The 21,699-nt window shown below is 35.9% G+C and overlaps 2 protein-coding genes and 2 non-coding genes across 8 annotated transcripts; 1 reads left to right on the forward strand and 3 right to left on the reverse strand.

The window, feature by feature from the left end:
* The first annotated feature begins 439 nt into the window (after nt 1-439).
* On the forward strand, nt 440-3,127 carry ci-zf(c3h/u1like)-1 (zinc finger protein Ci-ZF(C3H/U1like)-1). Of its 4 annotated transcripts, none has more exons than XM_026837891.1 (4): nt 440-554; nt 742-886; nt 950-1,090; nt 2,718-3,127. In XM_026837891.1, exons 2-4 carry the CDS (start codon nt 760-762, stop codon nt 2,936-2,938), a joined length of 489 nt encoding a protein of 162 aa, XP_026693692.1. In that variant the 5' UTR covers nt 440-554; nt 742-759; the 3' UTR covers nt 2,939-3,127.
* Nucleotides 3,128-3,196: 69 nt separating this feature from the next.
* Nucleotides 3,197-20,901, reverse strand: LOC100177685 (protein spinster homolog 1). 2 transcript variants are annotated; one of them, XM_018815116.2, is made up of 14 exons: nt 20,728-20,901; nt 17,842-18,048; nt 14,047-14,252; nt 12,007-12,158; nt 7,449-7,515; nt 7,233-7,390; nt 6,749-6,898; nt 6,397-6,524; nt 6,137-6,207; nt 5,820-5,885; nt 5,083-5,181; nt 4,842-5,013; nt 4,539-4,628; nt 3,921-4,126 (listed from the first exon to the last, which is right to left on the reverse strand). In XM_018815116.2, exons 1-13 carry the CDS (start codon nt 20,828-20,830, stop codon nt 4,549-4,551), a joined length of 1,659 nt encoding a protein of 552 aa, XP_018670661.1. In that variant the 5' UTR covers nt 20,831-20,901; the 3' UTR covers nt 3,921-4,126; nt 4,539-4,548. The 2 variants fall into 2 exon arrangements, with proteins under 2 accessions (XP_002119843.1, XP_018670661.1); XM_002119807.4 differs by lacking the exon at nt 4,539-4,628 and having other exon boundaries at nt 3,197-4,126.
* Nucleotides 8,145-8,196, reverse strand: mir4157 (microRNA 4157). Its single transcript, NR_034553.1, has one exon. It is a non-coding gene; the product is annotated as a microRNA 4157 (primary transcript).
* mir4036 (microRNA 4036) lies at nt 8,355-8,406 on the reverse strand. The gene has a single exon (NR_034429.1). It is a non-coding gene; the product is annotated as a microRNA 4036 (primary transcript).
* Nucleotides 20,902-21,699: the final 798 nt, after the last annotated feature.

Genomic DNA, 21,699 nt, shown 5'->3' on the forward strand with positions numbered 1-21,699 from the left:
TGATCACTACCGTGCTCAATCACTACCGTGCTCAATCACTACCGTGCTCAATAACTCGTCCATGGCAGAAGAGGCGCCATGGTCCCGACCTTAATGGGATGTCCATACAATGGTAGGGTTTGTGAGTGGTGTGCGAGTTTCTAAGCGAGTCGCAGCCCGACCTTAATGGGATGTCCATACAATGGTAGGGTTTGTGAGTGGTGTGCGAGTTTCTAAGCGAGTCGCAGCTCAGACTTAGCACGCGTTGCGTTTAACTGTTAAGTTCGATGTTTAACTTTTGCGACTGGTGTAACTGAAAATTTACTCTAGATGTAAATGAAAAGTTTACTTTGAAAACCAAACGTGGAAACTCAAGTTTACGTTTCGTTATTTCCAAGCGACTAATACAAAATATGTGCGAAAAATGATTTTTTCGCCACAAAATAATAAATGAACTCAGCGCCCACTGGCGGAAACGTTTGGCGTGTCTGTTAAAATATTGTAAAGTGTAAGATTGTAACAACGTAAATCGTGAAAAGGCCAAGGCAAAGTCGGACTCTGGAGTCTGGACCAAGGTGATTCAAGCATAGCAAGTATACAGAATGTCAGAAATTATATTGGCCATTTTTGATAACTTCTTTTGGTGCCACTAACATAAAATTTTCACACTGTACTAGTCCTAACTGGACCCCAGTTTTTGTTTTGGTATAGTTTATACCAGCCACTTTAGTGATATCTAATCTTTATGACATTTTGTATTAGTTAAAGTTGTTGAACTAAATGGGAAAGAGATACTTTTGTGAATATTGCCAACGAGGATTCCAGGACAATCTTACTGCGAGAAACAAACACTTAAAAAGCAGCATCCACATAAAGAATAAACAACTTTGGTATCACCAGTTTAGAGGTATTTATATATATTATTTTATTTATAGAAAACAAAAGCCTTTATACTTTATGTTACCTGCAGATACACAAAGCTTATACAATGATGCTCTGAGAAAAAAACCTTGTCAAAGTTATCTTGCTACGGGTGTGTGCCAGTTTGGAAATCATTGCAACTACAGACATCTATCTGACCAAGAGCTTTATAATCTAAAACAAAGCATAGGTATAATTTTTAAAAAACATAAGTATAAATTCATTTAAGAGCAATGGCCTTAGATTGTGTTGACATACTGATTGTTGAATCATTCTATGGGGGTTCTCATAAACAACTTATAGATGTTATTGTGGAAGCTGTAAAAGAAAAGCATGGAAATTTAAACCTAAAGTTGTTGACACTGCCTGCCAAAAAGTGGCCGTGGAAAGCCAGGACATCTGCGTTATACTTTTCCACACTAATTGACAGTGCTCTTACCTGCAAAACTATTTTTTGCTCATCTGTGTTGAACCTGTGTGAATTGGTAGGACTTCATCCACAGTTAGGAAAAGCGAAGAAAGTTCTTTATTTTCATGAAAACCAACTTGTATACCCCGTTCGAAACAGACATGATGGTGACTTCCAGTTTGGTTACAACCAAATCATGTCTGCGCTTGCGGCTGATTTTGTCCTTTTTAACTCCTCTTTTAATATGGAATCATTTCTAACAAACATACAAAGTTTTTTAAAGTTAATACCGGATCACAAACCTAAGAATATTGAAGGAAAACTAAGACCAAAATGTAAAGTTTTGTATTTTCCTATACCCAATATTCCTAGAGTAATTTTGGAGTCTGATGAACTTAATGAATTGCATATTGTTTGGCCTCATAGATGGGAACATGACAAAGATCCTGACACTTTCTTTCAAGTTTTGTTTTTACTGAAGGAAAATGATTTTAAATTTAAAGTGTCAGTGTTGGGGGAACACTTTGCAGAAATCCCTCCTATTTTTCAAACAGCAAAAGAAAAACTTGGTGAAAAATTTGTTAATCATTGGGGTTATCTTGAAGCAAAATCATTGTATTTAAATTTACTTCAACGATGTGACGTTGTTGTATCAACTGCTGTCCATGAGTTTTTTGGAGTGTCAATGCTGGAAGCTGTGACTGCTGGGTGTTACCCATTGTGTCCCAACAGATTAAGCTATCCAGAAATATTTCCTGCAGAATGTTTGTACAATACGCAGCAGCAACTCTACAAAAAGCTTAAAGAATTTTGCAAGCACAAGCATTTACCCAAACAGCTATACAATAAGCTTAATTTTAATGTGAAAAGATTTCAGTGGCAAAACCTGGAATCCAAGTATTTAGCCATGCTTGTTTAGATGCAAAAAATAAATAAGATATTTTTTTCTAATAAACAAACAGGGTGCACATGTTGTTAAAGGATTGTAATTCTTAATGGCAAGCTGCATTCAGTGTTTTTTTTTTTTGAAGATGGGACACCTTTAGCACATAATATCCAAATATACTAATCTTGTTTTAAACAATTAACAATGGTCTATGGGAGTCGTGGGGATATAGTTTTATAATTCTTTAAATGTTCTTTGTTTGCTACCAAATGTGGCGAGAAAATAGAACGAAAAGGTATCTTATCTTCCCCCACCCTACTATATCATGTACTGCTAATAACTTGGACCAAGTGTCTTGCCTAAAGACATACACATTTCCCACAAGTGGTAGCATCTAGCCTTGAACCAGATGTCATTTGGTTAAAGAGGTGAACACTGTGTCATATCGCAGACAAACTTTGGACCTTCTTAATACCTGTGTTTAGCTGTTCAAACTTCTAACAAAATACATCTCTTACATAGAAAATGAACCTCTTCTATCCAATGAAGAAATATTAGCTAAATGGTTTGTTCAACGGAAATCTACTGAAGATTTGAAGAAGGAAGAAAGAGAAACCATTGATGATGAAACGTCATATTTGAAAGTTCCACCTAATTTAAAACCGTTTGGATTGTTGCCTCCCTCTTTGCAGCCACCACCATATATATGCTGTTTAACTACTTGTTTTAATGAGTGGGGTTGATGAATATTAGTTTCTTATTGTTGTTCTTAATAATTTAGAGCAGTTATATATTGCTGCTCCAACCTCTTTTTTCTTAGACTATGTACGTTCACTAGGTTTGGATTTTTTAACTGGAATGATTTATCACAGGACACAAGTAATGGTTTTGTTCTAAACATTAGTCTTTAATAAAAACAATACACCAATACGGGTATTTGCTTGCATAAACAACAACTTCCAATTCGGTTTAAATGTCGATCTTGACAGTACGACAACAGGTTTTCCACTACTACTATATAGTTTTATTAAATGAGCAACATGAATATTAAAGAACAGTGATGTAAAAAAAGATGTGTATGGTAGGTTCTGACTACAGCACAACTAACAAAGCTACCATGGCAAAATAAAATCAAAAACAACCCTTTAACTCGGTACAAAACAAAAGCTTACAGGTGTACAACATTGGATAAACATAACTTTTACTGATATGAAACTCATATCAATTAATAAATAGAATTTTCATAAATTCATTTATCACAAGGTTACTGTAAGCTGTATAAGATTGGTTTGCGCAGTGCTGATGAATAAATTAGTTCATTGTACTGAAAAATAATGCGTTTGCACTAATAAAATAATGCTAACTTTTTTAACTAGTTTTAAAACAGATTTACTGTGATTTATAATATGGGCTAATACAAGTAAACAATGTTTTGTGCATATCGTGGTTAGTTAAAGAAGTTTGCATTTTTAGATATTAAATTAAGCTTTCTTTAGCGTCAAGCAAACATACATTGGATGTAACTGAACTTGACTCCGATACATTTAAACCTTTATCACCACTTTGTGGCTTGTCAGTTGCATACCACTCCTCAGTTTGAGCAGCATATTTTTTATTCTTAGGTTCCTGAAAATTTTGTTTAGGTTCACCGACTGAAATGTAACCTTGTTGTTCCACTTTGGGTGAACTGTCTTTAGAATTTAGATGATTATTTTGTTTCTTTTCATTTGTTTCTTCATCTTTAGTGGTGTAGAATGATTCTAATTGACCAGACATATACTGTCCAGATGGTTCCATGTATTCATTAGTATTGTCTATTACTGGTGTGGGTTTGATTAATGGGTCTGAACTATTATCATCACTTGAGATCTGCTCTAGTTCAACAGAACCACTGCTGTCCGAGTTTGGTGAACAACTCACTGGCAACAAACCTGCAATATATATAATATTTATAAATTGTATGGAAGGTTAGAATGAAACAATTTCATTTTCACTCCACACATCAATTTACCAAAAACTAACAGTTCATTTGAAATAGAAAACAAAGTGTCATACAATGCTGCAAAGTCAAAAAGTTAATATATAATTAGAATAAACTGTCAGATCAAATCCAGCAAATTGGACTATTAGGCATGCACTTCATGTCTGTAACCAACCAAGCAGAAGGCACACGTCACCTTGAAATGTTGTGTGTAGGATTTGACCAAAAGAGTTTTAGGAAATTCAGCGTTATTAATTGTTTTAATTTATTAAAAGTGAAAGAAAGCACAAACACATTTGGCATTTTTTACCAAATCATGTTAACAGAAATTTAAACAATCCTATTGAAAATGACTAAAATGCCTTTGGTTCGTTATAAAACTGATTCCTTCACAATGACGTATTTTAGTTTGGGTCGGTCGAATGTATGAAGTGGACTTCTTTTTGCTTTTCCTGTGATTGATTAAAACTTTGTGCTTCAAAACTCAACTTCGAATTTCAGCTTGCGGTAAAATGTAAAAGTTGAACTTAAAATGGCATGTATAATGATATTCCAATAACATGGCCCAACAAAATTGTATGGACCGTCTACTGCTCTGGGCATCAAAAGACATAAGGATAAAGTAAGAGTTGTTTGTATAACTATGTCAACAATGTATCACCAACCTGCTAATGCATCGTCCACTTTTTTCTTGTCACGCACAATGAATAACGAAGCCATCAGGAATCCACATCCACCAAGCACTGATGCAAACAATGCAACGTACATTGCTCGTTGTAAACCAAGGTATTTGCTGTAATAAGTTGCTGGGAGATTTGCTGTTATTGCATCCGAGAGCTGCAGACAATAATTATTAGTAATGCTCTTTTTATTGAAATATATACCAAACAACAAATTTTAACTTACCACTCCAAGTAGATAAGGAGAACCAGCATCTCCAAATAAATGCATTGTAAGTATTTGAACTGCGTTTGCTGTTGATCTTCTACTTGGCATTGTCACATACTACAATGAAATAGAGGTTAATTAAAATACAAAAAAAAAAAATATAACTTATTTATCCATACATTTAATTTTTTAGATTCTGAGAATGTATGATAATTTGTGCGTTATTGCTTTTTTTTCTGTAACGCTTACAAATTTGAAAATCCATTAATAATCATTGAGTTTTGGCAATTATTGCTACGCAAAAACAGCAGCAAGAAAAAAAGGAAGGTTTTTAATCACACCCGAAAAGATTAAAAAATTCCAGACCGAAAAAAACCATATACTCACAAAAAATGGGCATTTATTATATCAAACTAATTTTTTTTCACGTAGTTAAGAAACTAGAAACTGTCAATGAGAAATTCCATGCATTGTTAAGCGGCCGAATCTTTTTAGCTGCTTTGTTTTTTTTTTAATTTTGGTGATACTTTTACACCACATTTGAGCCTTTCTATTCAAATACAATATTTTAATTTTTGTTGGTGTTCCCCTTTAATTGTTATAGCACTTTAGCCATGTAACCAGCAAAATAATATATATATCCTTTTTTCTTAAAAAGATTTTATGGGGAGGGGGGTCCGAACCTTGAAAGCCCCTTAAATGCTCCACTGTTAACCCGTATTTAAATGGCACATTCATAATTAAGTAGTAATTACCAGCGTCATATCACCAACTAGTGTCCATGTCAAACATTGAGCAAGATCAGCCAAGAAAATAAAAGTCTGTGAGTGAGAAAAATGATTTTGTTATTTGTCAAAAGAGAAACCCAGTTTGACCATGAAGAAATTATTGGTTTTTTAATAGACGGCTGAAACATTAATCCGGAGTTACATGGAAAATCCACTTTTGCTAAACAATATATAAAATTCATTTTACATTTACTACCTTGAATTTATGACAAAAATTCACAACTCCTTTTTATAACTACTATTAAAACAGATATTAATACACATGTTATATATAAAAACCTCACCCATGCAGAAGGAAGATTGATAGTTGCAAGTTGAAATCCAGCCAATAATAATGGAGCTGCAATAACCAAACCTGAAAACAATGTGTACAATTTTAGTATGCTTTATATACAGTGTACAAGATTGTAAAATAAAAGTATTATTTGTTTATTCAAAAGCTGATATTAACAACTTTGCGATTTGATGTTATCATGTATGTTGCAATAAAAGATGACAAAAGTGATCCAAGCAAGCGCAATCATCCTGTCTTATCATCACCTACCAATAGCACACACAAGAGCATCAGCATTCTTCTGTCCTCTTGCTTTCCATCTCTTCGACCACTCCGCTCCTGCCCACACTCCGATAAATCCCGCCACACATGTGATCAATCCAAAAACAAACGACACACTATAAATAAAAGGTTCAAAATTAAGCTGGTTGTGTTTTATGTTTAAACTCAATATACAGGGACACCGCAATGTACAGTACCCGGTGTGACACACACACACACGACCACAAAATACAATTGCTACCATTAAACCTCAATAAACATTAATGCCCACATTCCCCATTAGGAAAAAAGGAAAAATTTCTATATTTCATACAAGAAGAGAGTTTGTTTTCCAACTTACTCTCCATATTCACAATTATCATCTGTGCATGGTTGCAGTGTGCCAGTAACAACTTGTGAATAAGCAACAAATATTGGTCCCCAGATTGTGAGAGATCCAACAACAAACGCCATGAATGTAAATCCAATGGTCACGCAAATGAAACTTTTGCTGCCAATAAATCAGGGATTAACATAGGAAACAAATATAAAAAAAATCGAACAAACAACTTAAGAAAGAATACATGAGATTTTAAAGTATTTGAACAACTTCAAGCAGACGTATTTAGGGTTGAGATCCTTGAATAGACAGTATATACCTCAGGAACCTTTGGCTTTGATTTGTAAACTATGAATTCACTCACTTTCTTAATATGTCGTAATATAACCCACTTGGTTTAATTTGTTTACACCAATCAATGTTTGTTTCATTAAAAAGTATACTTTTACCTTATATTATTAAACTTTATTTATGCAAAGTAGGATGTACATAGTGTTTAACTTACTTTTTTAAAATGTAAATGAGGTCTTCTTTATAAGAAGTTTCTCGTTCCAATTTACCGGTTGTTTCTATAGTGTTGTTGGCTTCTGATGCTCCTCTCTTTGGATTAGGTATTACCACCATCATGAGAGCCATGGTGATCAATCCAAGGCCAGGAGTGATCTATAAAAAAATGTAATAAATTATGATACTGTTATCTTTGTACAACAAATCTCCCCACCCTTAGTGCCCAGTGCCATGATCCAAATGCTTGTGCAGCTGCAGAGCCAATGATGTAACCGAGACCACTAGAAATAAAAAAAGATGTTTTTAACTCCTGTGTGTTAAGAAATGTCAAGTTAAATCAGCCATTAGTTAGACTTTAGGTTAACACTTTTCAATAGCTCAGTCCCACCTAAGGGGCTGACATTTAATTTGGTTAGGTAATCCACTACTGTGGTTTATACTTTGTAACTTAAACCTGTAAACCTGTTTTTGTATGAATGCAAAACGTTGGTTAAAATATATTTTTTTTAAAAATGGGTAGTCAAAGCTTCCCAATTAATCTTCTTAATATTTGGGTTTTAGCAAAATAGAACTGACTTTCAAAAGATTTCAAGGTTGTTTAAAAGTTAAAGGAGTCTTTCAATTCCCAACAATCAGTACAATACTTCCATTTCTCACACACTTTGCCGGTTAATGACATTAAACAGGGCAGGCGTTACATTAATTGTTTTCCCTTTTAATTGTTTCAGTAAGGAAACGCGCTTATAACTGGTAGTGGTCGTCTCCGTAACATGACGCCGGTTTTGTGCGACAAGTGATGGATATTTCCTTCCTGTTTAAAAGCTACTCGCTCACCAAAGCTACTACAGTACGTTCTCCTGCTTCACGAACACATGCGAAAAGTCAACGTGAAGGCCATGCGTTGCGTTGTCGGTAAGGCGGGAAGTGCTTGATTTATGAAGCACCATACTCGCATCTTACCATACGACATTCCATGATACAGGCAATTGTATCTAATTGATTGGAAAACCTCAGATTCACAAGAACATACAATCGGAAAATAAATTTGTCTCACAATTATTTTGATTTATAATCCCTTGAATGCTAAATAAATAAGCTTGAAGATTTCTGTGAAGTCAGCACATGCAAAACCAACCCGTCTAACTGGCATAGACATGATTGGGCTTTGCACACACCGCCCTCACGATCATATGATTCGTGATTCAATGAATGAAACGACGGAGTCCGACTTCAAATATTCACAACAATTCCCAACGTGTGTGAAAAGCATGCAACTTTAACACCTGTTGTTCGGGGAAAGAGACTTTCACATCAAACAATAAAGTTACTGGTTCGACAAAGAGGCAAACGCAGCTTCTCAATCCAGGGTAATCGTGTCGCTAAAAAGCTGTTACCGCCGGAAATGCTGGCCATTGTGCGTGGTGTTTTAGTAATAATGATGTCATTAAGGAGGGCGCCGATAGGTTTCAATCGGAAATGATGACGTGATTGAAACAAATGAATGGAAATGCCGAGTCAGCAGGAAGTTGGGAAGGGCGGGAATCTATACAGACCTTTATTTATTAACTGTAACAATGTAAAACAATCCCCGCAACTTTGGTATCTAAACTACACCAACCCCGACCGCAATATCAGACAATAAACATAGTACTGACTACTGAACCTATATTTCCTTTTTACGAGAGTCGGCTTATATCAAATCATAAAAAAGGCAACCAGACCTATATTGTAAATGGCTACGTTATAGCTAACTAAGAGGGAGAGAATGTTCACTGTCGGGGCACGTACACTTCCCAGAAGGGCCGTGTTTTCATGGATTGGTTTTCGGTTTCAAGAAAAGGAGCCATTATGCTGATATCGACTTACCGTACTTTGTTTGGAGCGGGCTGTCTCGTTTAAAAGACGGAATGGCGGCAAATCAATTAGGTAGCATGCCCAACGAAGAGAGAAGGCAATTATATGGCTTGTTTAGGTCGCTACCGGCCGAGCATTCTTTAAGTTAAAAGCGACACCGGTGCTCCATGTAAGCGGATGTTGCATTGAAGTCATCCAGGCTTGTAATGTCTCCAGAACAACGTCGTCAAAATACGATTTTATATTTCAGCAATAAATACATAATATAAATGAAACAATTGAACCTGTAAAACGACAAGTTTCCCTTTTTACCAAATATAGATTAGCATCAAAGTCCTGACAACTATCAAATCCCATTTAACATACCAATGCCGGATTTTTGGCCTTAAATGTGGCTTTTAATATATAAAAATTTTGACAATAGACGAATACGGCTGCAACAAATAGTACAAACCAGTACGTATTCTAACGCTACATAACGCTCGTAAAAAAGCTATCGGTAGGTATCTACAACATAAAAAAATGAACCATTACCGACCGATGTTATAATAAAACCTTGCTACCGTTTGAAGCTAATTGCAACAACGAACAGCTTTCTGTGGAAGGCAACATTTCCAAGTAAATCTTTTACCTTTTTTAAACAAACGCTGAATTCCCTTGCATGGAGGAACGACAACGCAGAATTAAATAATTTACTCTCACAGCCGAGCGTCTTCTACATTGCTTACAATTTTTTTACATGCGACTTTTTCTTCTGACACTACAACTTTTTACTATTTCTATCTGTTTACATAACGTAACGCATCGACCTGCTTCATCGCACCCAGAAAATCTACAAACAGTCAGCCTGACCGAAAATCCTGATACGGGTTCCAACCACGAGGACACGCCCTATGCGCACACGCGGAACGGAATGCGACCACGTGGTTTTGGTCTCTAGTCGCTGTAACTCGTCCGGCTGGGAATCCGAGGTTGAGAAACGAAAGAAAACGCGGGAGTCCACATCGACGGTTATCAAGGAGATAGGAAAACACGAATTACTATCAATCGAAACATGGAATGTGCTAAGCTATCCTATACTAAATAACTAACGGTACGTGACAGGGCGTACGGCCTTGTTGGGCGGAACTCCATGTATCAGCGATAAGAAAACAGACGACTGCAGTTACTTAGTGATAACAAACGTTTATATTTACTATCTCACAGAATTCTAACTGAACTATTGTCTGGTATATAAACACTGTATTTATACTGCATATTCTCTTTCACTAAGAACTACACACATTATCTGGGTGTTCTTGCGTTCTGATTGGAAAACCAACTCACAGGTTGGTGTTAAAGACTGCTGCGGTCGACGTCGCTATGTACATTGGGCTTGTTACTGTTTAAACTTGAAACCTGTTTGCGCTGGGATTTTGTTGAAAGAAAAGGTGCACAGTTAATCATTTCCTTGAGCCGGGTTAATTGGGCTGTACCTTTCACGACCGGTGCGGAGATTAATTGAGTTTGCAGAGGGCTACGATTTTAATCACTAATCCTATTGCAAATGCTTAGGAACCAAGAACGGATTAACTTAGCAAATACATAAACCGTTCGCCAATCTTGGTGTCGATAGCAAAGTTTCTAGACACGCAATTAAAATAACTGTCACGAAAGAAGTCTGATTTTATTAGTCTGACACAAAATGTTTGTTCGCTGAAACACCACCAGCCACCGATAACACAATGCTAGGAATTTGTTACTGATTCAAACCTGTAAATACAATATGCTGTTGCTCATTCTTAAAGGATTGCACAACTGCACAGACAGACTTTTAAAAAACATAAAACGGACATTAACAGATTGAAAAACGTCGTGACTGAAATATATGTAAATAACACATGCGTCAGCAAAAGAAGGAACACCAAATCTGCTGACAAAAACAACGAAGCAGGTTTTAAGCAGAACATCTAAGGAAACTTAAACAAATTCTACATCGTAAATTGCAATTATAAACAAAGTTGCTAAAGTATTTGATGACAGCAGCATGTTAGGATGTTGTTGAATAAACGAAACGAAATTGCTGACAGATGTTTTGGACACGACAAAAGCGGCGAAGGGTCCAACAGTCACTATACTATGCAATGTAGTCAACTGAGTCACAAACACAACCACGATGGCTTAACCGTAAGTCTGATATATCCCTGCTAGGACAATTTAAAACCGATAAAAGTAAACACAGAGAATATATACTTTTCTGCACTCTTCGTAAGATAATTAATCAGCATCTAATATTAGACCACTGACCAGCTACAATAACACAATCAAATACGTGGTTGAGCAAGATTTAGGTCACATTTTCGACATCCGTATTCAGCAATCTACATATCTAGAACAGGCCCCGAGCCTTGCTGCAGAACTTTCGTTTAAATTTAGAAAATACTGTAATCGACTTCCGCCCGTCGTCGCACCACGTGACCTAGAAGTTCGTTGGCGCGTGACGGAATGCAAGGAATGGCAAGCAGCGTGTGCGTTCATCTAACTAAGCCTTGCCTGGAAGTTATGGCTTGAAGTCATTTGTAGCCAGTGGCTGAATCGTTGTCAACCTTTGTTGATAAACATTGCTGCGCTCAGACCTTAACGCGACGTTTCACAAGTAAATTGTAATTTTAACCATACCTTTTAATCTTACGGAATGAGCCAAACTAGTTCGTTATCACATTTTAAGAAACCATGCGACCCAGATTCAAGTATCTGCGGCTTTATCAAGGTTTCCTTTACCAAAGAAACTCAATTGGCAGGATTGCAAATAATTTGCGCCTGTCTAGGCCTACCAGAAGGCATACGAATATTGGTGTACAGGGAAATTGTAGCAGTGCAGCGTATAACAGTTTTAAATAAAACGACATGCAATTTCGTGTAATGAAAACGTTACGTACCTGCCCACTGGTATAGCAAAATAAAACACGGAGAGCATGTTAGTTCGCTTTTCTTTGACGAACAGATCGGCAATGATGGTTGGTGCTATGGTTGAATATGAAGCCTCCCCGATGCCGACTAATCCACGTAGTACAAGGAACAACAAGAAATGCTGCGTCATAAAAAGTATTGTTGAAATTGGAATCTTGTCGTGAGTCATATTGTGAGTTAACTTAAGATACCTACGCGTGTTTCAAATGTCGCCTTAACTTCCGTCAAGTTATATTAAAAACTATATTAGTGGTTTCGCAACATCAAAAAGTTATTAAATACAAAAGTTGCTATATCGTCATTATTGTTGCATTGGCAATACGAAGCGCACGCTGGGAAAGCTGGCAGGGAGTCGAGCTAAGATTTATTAAACTTTTCTTCGCGCTGGCAGCCTGGAATGATCGCAACGAGGAATTCAACTCCCAAGTGATTGGTCTGCTGCTCCCAGCACTATGACGTCATTTTGAAAAAGTTGACGTCAGAGGGGGGCGAGAGTTTAGAAAGAAAATGGGAAAATAGAACAATATATTTCGTAGGTTCACTACTGTTACTGTATGCAATTTTTCCAAAGTAAAATTGAACTGCTTTACTAAATACAGTATCTTATTAAACCAATGGGGGTTCGAATCTGACCTCCATAAATAATAAAAGTCGTTAATCTGATACTAATTGCATGCATTACTAGCAGATCCCAATAAAAAAAACAAATAAAAGGAAACCAGATCCTTGTAATGGAGAACCTGCAACACCAGGATGTTTGTTCTAATTTGATAAAGGTTTTGTTAAACAAAAACATTTGACCTCATTATTAAGTTTAACATGCTATATTATTATATCATGCTCTGTGTTCTGTTATGTAAATATTTAACTATTAGGCCAGGCAGACAGAACAAAATGCAGTACCATTGCCGTGTCGTGCTTTATTTATTTTACGAAATGCGTTGGCATTATTACCGCAATTTCGTTTTATGGCGCAACATTAAAAACGTTGCTAACATTTTGCGAGTTTCACACGCACATGACATAGTCACTTCCCAACCCAGAGTAAAATTCTTGCCCATGAACAAAGCTGACGTAAGCGTTCTTGTGACATATATCTGGGCAAGTGAAAGGCGGTGAAGGGGAACGAAACCATCACGCTTCACCGCTTCCGTAAAATGAAACCTCGACCCAGTGATCGAAATTAAAAGATTTAAAAACCATACAAATTTGATGAGTTAAGTTTATTCGTGTGCGGTCGTTGACGGAGAAATAGAATAAAGCGAATTCTATAACATGCGTTGTTTACATGATGCAACACATAGGTCAATCTCGAACTAACTAAAAAAATAGCTAAGAAACTAAGAAACAAGAAATAACTAAAATCAACACTTACGGTTCATATCGCCGGCCGTTGCTGATTTTACTGAAGTGCGTATCAATCATATAACTTACCCGACGAGTACTAACTCGAAATGATGCGCGCGTTAAACAACGGATTCTATAAAGCTCGAATGACATCAGCGCGGAGTTATGCGAGCGTTGGTACTTAATGTATTGCCTGTCTGTTGCGGCTCGTAGAAAAATTACACAGAGCAATAATTATTGCACGATGAGATGGACAAGCAGTGCGTCTTATTATGTTTACGAGCGTTGATTATAATGCTCATCACGAATAAAATCTGACGAAAGTCGCCAATGGCAGAACGGTGGTTTAACAGCGAACTCAACCTAATATTGCAAATTGTGAAACCGATCGAATGTTTTGTACTTTCTTTGATTGATTTTACAAATGTAAACTAAACAGTGGAGTTAGTTGTAAGCACCAATGTACAACACACACCTTATATTGACTACTTTTTGTATTGCTCACTATATGCTACAAAAATCTATGAAATGCAGTTTCGGAAATTGAGTTGTCAAAACTTCGTTAAAACTTATGCTTGCTATTTGGGTCACTACAAAAATCGGTTAAGAACCAATCGATGATATTAATGCCCAACCACCATACACGTTTAGTTTGTACTTACCGACTGATTATTCACAAAAGATGCAAAGAGCGTGCATCCCGACCACACGATCATACCAGCCAACATCACGAGTTTTCTATTGTATCTGTCGCCTAGGAAACCGAAGAGGGGTGCAACAGCCATGTAGCTGATGATAAATACGGTTTGCAAAAGACCAGCGGATCCATTACTGATGTTAAAGTATTCTTGGATCTGCATAAGGACACCTAAAAGTAAGAATGGAATGTAGACTATATATTATATTAATTAAGATGCTCTTAAAGCACTGGTCAGTGGTTAAAAAAAAACAAACAAAAAAAACATATACACAGGTGTTGAAATTCAGGTTAGCTCGAAGCTTAAACAGCCACATATAGTGAACGTCATTTTAGGGCTGTCCAATCCAGCCGCCAGAGTATGTGAATACACAACGAACCTATTTGGGTATTGCACATTGCGAGGTGTCTAATAAATCCCAGAGCAGTTTCAAAGCTGTTCTTTTAGTGAGGAGCTTAATCAGCTTATATGGTCTGTCCAATTATAAGGTGATTTTTAAAGGCTGACTAACGGAATTATGCAACTTATAGTTCTGTTGCTGTAGGGCAAGATCGCGATGCTACGGTTATATATATCTTATTTAATTAGGTAAATAGCTTTTGTCAACAAATTTTTCACAAAACAAAAATTATTGGTTGTAAACTTTAAATTAGAAAATAGAAATAAGTGGAAGAGGCTGAAAGTGAAATGTCGCAAAGGTTCGACAGAAATGAGGCATAAACAACATTCACGTTTAAAACGCGCTCCAACAAAAGTCCCTATGTTCATCATTAAGAAAGTTTATTCGGAAGCGAGAAGGAGTTAAAGATAAAATTGTTTGAACAAATGGGCGGCAATTTCTAAAGAAGTGAATTTTATCTGTCAGTTATTAAAAAGCACGATAAGTTTGGTCTTGTACAAGTTATAACAGGAACGGTGTTGCGGCTGCCGAGTATGCTTTAAAAGCGCATAGCATCGTATAGGCAGCTAGCGAGGTAGAGGTTACTTCCTATTTATATGACGCGTCAAATACCATCAACGACAAACCCAAATGCTGTAACTATTATTTCACTTGAAAAATGTATGAAATTTGATGAACTCAATCCAACACCACGGGCCGCATTAACAGCAGCGATTTTAAATATCAAAACAGAGATTCTTTAAAAGGGAGTAATAGGATGTTACATGAGAATATGAGATAAGATAAGGTTGTATAAAGGAAGCCATAGCTAGTAGAAGGGTGTAACAAAGTGTTGATTTTTTCATATACTTAAAAGGTGAAATAGCATAAAATAAAATTTAGCAGTATAATGCAATGTTTGAATACGGCGTACGTTTGCTGGGTTAACAAAAAACGACGTCGGTGCTTTGCACTCGAATAACAAACAAACATAAAACACCGGCAGTGCCATGCTCGTTGTGTTAACAGAACTAGAGGAGCGACGATCAAGAGACATCATGCGCTTGTCGTACCGGCATGGAATTAATGATTACAGTTTGCTCGTCGGTTCCCATTAATATTTTCAAACTCAAAATACATGACCGTTTTTAGGTGATACCACGAAGTAGTACTATCCTACCTTTAGTTAATTGATTACACTTGAATGAGATATAAACACACGAAGACTTATTTATCGATTCAAACAACAGGTTTAATTTTACCAATTCGAAAACACATAGGGTAAGACGGGACAGTTTAAAATTATTGTTAAATTTGATTAATAAGTGAATTCTCGGATAATCTTTAAACAAAACATGTAGCACTTTCCATTTTTAAATGTGTTTTTTTTTAATGTAGGGCCACGAAAGCCTACAGCGATTTTTGTGTCGTCATATTTCGTGCTTTCTAAATGCTCTTCAACGCAATTTATACTGTAAATTCGGTGTTGTACTGCCACCTGGCGTGCGATGCTGAGGGCGCACTAAAAAAACGGTGATCTGAATGCGTTTCACGGCTGCTATTGATTGATTTTAGTTTGTCGAAATTCAACAGCAAATAATTTCGCTAGAAAGGAAAACTTTCCATCGATCAAAGGAAGTCATGTAACACTAAACAACGGCGCTAAGGTCAATGATCTTGTTTGACAAAAAGATTATTAGAGGTTAAGGTCGGGTAAAATATGTACCCTGATTCCTGATACAGGAAGACCACAGCGTGATAATAAATATGTGATAAAATGTGGATATACGTTCGGCGCTGTAGGACAGTGGCTTCGGTTCGAGAGTCGACGTTGCCACCGCCCACCGATGAGGCTTTGTATGGTTAATAATAATATCCAAAACAACCGCCCCAAAATATTTACCCACAAGGCCACAAAAGAGATGTGTAGTAACTCGGAAACTTTCGTTAATTAATCCTGTCTTGTCTGGTATGGGTAGGTTAACCTTTGAACTTAAATTTTTATGGTTTTTCACTCAGTGGGGCCCATTTTCTTTATTATTTTTTTAAAGAAGATAGAAGAAAGTTAATAATCTATTTTTTACTTATATTAGAGCTGTAACGTGAACAGAGCAAAAAATATGAGGCTGTGTAGGTTTGATTTATCAAATAAACAGGGCAGGGGCACATGGGCTAGTAAAGTGTTATGAAGTAAAAGAAGTCTGTGGCCAAGAGTTTATTAGATAAGAACCCACATAGTCACAGTTGATATTCTAACTGGTGTCATTTGTGGCGTAGGAGCGACACCTCAAGGGGAGTTAGGAGCTATTAAGAAACGTAAGGTGGAGCCAAAGAGTGAGTATGACTTTTAAAAGTCGGGCAGGACGAACTGCATCACTAAAGAAAATTATTTAAACTGCATTATTTTTTGTTCTATACTCGAATGATTTCATTCTATTGACATTAATAGCAATAACATATACGTCGCCACGGTCATTATGACGTCACAATTAGAATGCTGTCACCACCAACCGAGGCGATTTAACCGCAGGTTACAAATCAATCAAAATATTTTAATTGGGATGTCGGTTAAGTGTACACACCAACTTAACAGGTGGAGGTTTTTAAATAACATTAACTTAGCTTTTAACCTCTAGTCTGAAGTGGTTATGCTTACAGCCTGTAAGTTACAGGACGAAGCAAACAAATTTGAATTTCGCGTTCAAGCACAAAATTGACAACAATATATAAAAATTTAAAATAATAAATCTTTTGAAACAAATACTTATGGGCAGGTAACAATAAATGGTTTAAACGAGATTAGTGTGGTAGTTTTAATGAACGACACGTTTTTTACAAAACAAAACAATGTTTGTATGTAGAAAGAAGAAGTGTATTCAACCAGTTTCAAGTAGACACACCGTTACAAAGAGGCGCGCGAACTACCGTTTCATACTCAACTCAGGCAACCCAAAGAAGGCACACCCTTAAACTATGCCACGCCCTTTTAACATGACCAATCCAAACACAGTGACGTCTCGTATCGACCGGTCGGAATTACGTAGTGAAAACTACAGCGAATGCAACGTTGTTTATTATTAAAATTTATATCAACGTCCCGTTTTATTTCAAATTGTGTGTTAAGTTAAATAATTAACTATTGTTTTGTAAACGAGCGAATTATGTTGGTTTACATAATATTCTATTGTATTTCACACACCGCAACTATTTACAACAGTGGTGGGGTAATTGAATAAATTATATATTTAAAGCCGAAGCATGGGCGTTATCTTTAAGTGATTCTTTTTTGCTGAACTATTGTACATTTATATAATAGGCTACTTAGAAATATTTATAACACAAAACGAATTACCATACTGACAGCATGGTATTACACTAACCTGCAATAGTAAAACGATCCATGTAGTTCAAAAGATTGATTAGAAATAGTACGAACACCGACGCATATTTCCTCATTGGGGAAATTCCGTCGCTAACGACCTCAATTTTCTCTTCGTTTTCCGGCATTTTTGGAAAAACAGCTGGCCCTTTAGGTGGTTGGTTCTTCAAGCCAGTGTTGTGTTGTGTGTCGCTATGAGGGAGAAGTGCTGCGAACACATACATTCGTTAATGCTTGACATTTAACCCGAGGAAGGCGACATGCATGGGACATCCAAATGTCGGATATTGAAAATTCAAAATGTGCATTTTAAGGGTGGTTCAGTAGTTGACAACAATACGCCTGGTCCATTCACAAACACTACATAGTTATGAACGACACAGTACATGGTACGAAGGTAAAATAAATCGATTAACACGTGGCCATACACCCACAGTCCCGTAACAATAAGGGGGGATTAATACTTATACGAATCAATAAGACGGCCGTGGACCTTTTATGTAATTTCATACGAGGTGAACACTTTTTAAAACGATGTCACACGTGAGGTTAGTTTACTGCATTTCGAAAAATTCAACAACGTTTGGTTTACTAGACTAAACTGTGGCGTCAGCTAAATGGCGCCACGTAACAAATAAAATAATCTTTGAACAGCTTGCGAAAAAACGACCAGTATCGACGAAGGGGAATTTTTCGATGTGTGGCAAGCGTGCACAAGTGACCTGGGGTTACAGACAGAGGTTACTAATGGTCGTAAAGGTGGTGTGACTGAATGAATAAAAAGGCGCGTTACAATTTAAAACTGGATAACAGTACAGCGTGGTCACTTCCTGCTCAACGGTTATATAAAAGCGATTAACTTAATACAGACACCACCTTATATTTTTACACTTAATTATTTTGACAAAAGTCAAAGACACTGTAAATATAAAAAGTCAACCAGCCAACAAGGGTATTTGACACAGATTGTAATTTGTAAGAACAGAAGTTTCTTTTTGTTTCCGGCATGTAAGTGATAACCACATATGTCCAGGAAATATAAAACTTTCCAAACCTTGTCGAAAAGTCTTCCATAAAACATAATATTTAAGTGGAACAAAGTAAACAAATTATAATCCTATGACAACTTGAAATATACGGTCAAACATCAAACATCATAAGGAACTATATTCTGTTTGAAAGGTTGGAAATGCAGGTCTGGTAATGCGCGTCTTATCTGTTGTGACAATCAGTTTTTGACAGTTTGTATTTCAGCACTGACAGTTTAAAATAAAGCAGAGGAACGCTACATATTAACCAGGTGACTAGAACTGTGCAAAATAGTGTGGCAAATACAGGATTGTAAACCAATTGGAAGGGAAATGAGCCTAGTGCAAACAAACATAAACCATCATCAATTTTCTACAGGCATCTATTATGCCTTAGTCAGGAAATGTGCAGTTGTACTTTGAACTTTAATTTTCTCCTATCAGCCTGAAGCACGCACAAAAAAACTTCAGGTTTGCTTGAGTACAGACTGTTGCTAATTTTATAACAAATTATGTTACACACATCAATTTATTTATATGTATTCACGAGCTTAAAACTTAACAAATAATATACAAATATACCTATAAATACTAATCAAAAAGTTGGTTCATGAAGAATTGAATACAAATATGTTTTACACCGAACCCTTAACTAATTTTTTAATAAAGGGAGGTGCGTAATTTAACGGGCATACCAACAAAAAAACTAATTTGTAACATATTTAATTATAAACTATTTAGGTCTATGAATATATATTTTAGATTTTTTATAAATTTACAAACCAGAAGTATTTATACTAACAAATCCCGAAAAAGTATTCTCTGTAATAGTGTGTAAGCTACAAATGTTTGTAGAAGTTGAGTAAGAAATTTTCTTATTGGAAATCGTATGCACATGACCATTTTTTACCATGGCAGTATAATTTGTCATTGTTATAAAACAAAGATCTTCGGATATTGCGCATGCGCACACCTGCAAGTTTCCTAACTGAATCTGTCAATTCTTACTTTAAAGAACTATAAAAAAAGAAATGTATGGTAGAGGTTTGGTACACAAATATGATAAGCCTATTAGAGCAAAAGTAGAATTCGAGACATGGTCAAGTTATTAATTGTCGCACTGACACTCCCTTGGCCTGTTTTACAAGTAAACCTTTGTGTGTATATAAAGTATTGGAAAGAAGAAAACTACTTAACAACCATTTAATAAAGCTTAGACTTATATTATATAATATATTAATATATACATAGTTTTAACTTGTTTCGATGGTATCCTATTGTCAAAAATAGTTTTGAATCTATACCAAAATTCCAAAAACCGGGTGCTGTAGCCTGTAAGTTTCATAAAATAAATCTGAATGTTTGTAACAGCTGACACATATTTCTATGAACTATTAATAAATATTTTTTGTTTTTTTATGTTCCGAGTCAAGAAAAGTTTAAAAGACCGTTATCTACAATGGCAAATTTTTATTTTAAAAATGGTTACATATATATTTGTTTAAACAACGCCCAACTGTAATGATACTGTAAACTTAACTTTATCAAAACACATATCATTAGTACTATTGCTACAGCATTCTACATGTAATAAACTGTATTTTGATTTTATATATGCTAATCAAGCGGAAGAAGGTCTTAAAATAAATTGAACTATATATCTGAAGTTCCTATCTGATTTCAAGTTTAGTTATCTTTGCGAGAAATCTTATGTTTTAGACAAACATTTTTACTGTATGATATTTATATATATGTTCTTATCAAAATTTGTGCATGTATATTTTCATCAACACAGGACAATATAGTTACATTATATAACAAAACACATTAATGATTTAAACACATTAACATCAATATACCTTCATGACTTGCTACCATCCCATCACTTTCATCACTGTTGCTATTATTATCTTCATATCCAGCAGGATACAATGTATTGGGTTGAGGGTTTTTAGTTCCCATTTAAAAGGGCTGTAACTCGTATATTTAATATAATATATACACACAATTCAAGTCCAAGACAAGCTAAAAATATATCACCAATGGTTATGTACGCAGTACGCTAAACTGTTCACACTACTACTGAACAGCTCATATAACTTATAAACTGAGGATATTATTGTCCTTAAACATTTGGTTTAACTCTATTCCTGAACTTTCAAAACTAAACGACCTGAACGAACCTATTGATCGTCACCGTAACAACAGCAAAATATACGTATAACAACTAAGACATTGGGTATTATCGTTCTAGATCTGGATACATTATATTTAAAAAGATGTTCTACTAATGTACTAAACTGATACACTATTGATTCTGTCGGTCTTAGTCTAACATAAGTAGGGCAAATCGTACAGTACGACCTTTGAAGCGCATTACGTGAACGCACAGAATAAGAACACATGTTAATCCATTTCTTAATGCTCGATGTTGAAAGGTCACACGTCCACATAAAAGTGTAGTAAACCGTCTTCAAAAGGGGTTACTCGCGGTCATATGTTGATACGCATGGTTGCTCACACAGTCATGCGTAAAACCATTCATGAAATTTGACTAAACATCTAGCTCTTAAATATTGCTTTTCGTTTTAGTAAGCAGTAGGGACGCATACAAGGGTTTCGCAAGTGTTCTTGTTAAACACGTTCATACAAATTTAAATCATCAACTTATGCGGCATGCGCACAATGCAGATTCGCTTACAGTAGGTTGTGCACAGACTAATTCTATCAGTTAAATTTTAACGAGTTATTGCAATGTTGACCACGTAAATGCTTCTAACGATATCTTTTAGGAGCAAAAACCTACGTGGCATGCGCGACAGACGAAAAGA

This window comes from Ciona intestinalis, unplaced genomic scaffold (genome assembly GCF_000224145.3).
Source record: "Ciona intestinalis unplaced genomic scaffold, KH HT000034.2, whole genome shotgun sequence".
Taxonomy (NCBI): Eukaryota; Metazoa; Chordata; class Ascidiacea; order Phlebobranchia; family Cionidae; genus Ciona; species Ciona intestinalis.

Excerpts from the sequence above, each read along its gene's own strand:
- LOC100177685 (XM_002119807.4), bottom strand. The coding sequence starts at position 20,830 with ATGGGAACTAAAAACCCTCAACCCAATACATTGTATCCTGCTGGATAT. Across the intron at positions 6,208-6,396 it reads TGCTCTTGTGTGTGCTATTG|GTTTGGTTATTGCAGCTCCA; the intron begins GTAGGTGATGAT and ends CATTGTTTTCAG. Across the intron at positions 5,182-5,819 it reads TAGTTGGTGATATGACGCTG|TATGTGACAATGCCAAGTAG; the intron begins GTAATTACTACT and ends ATTTCATTGTAG.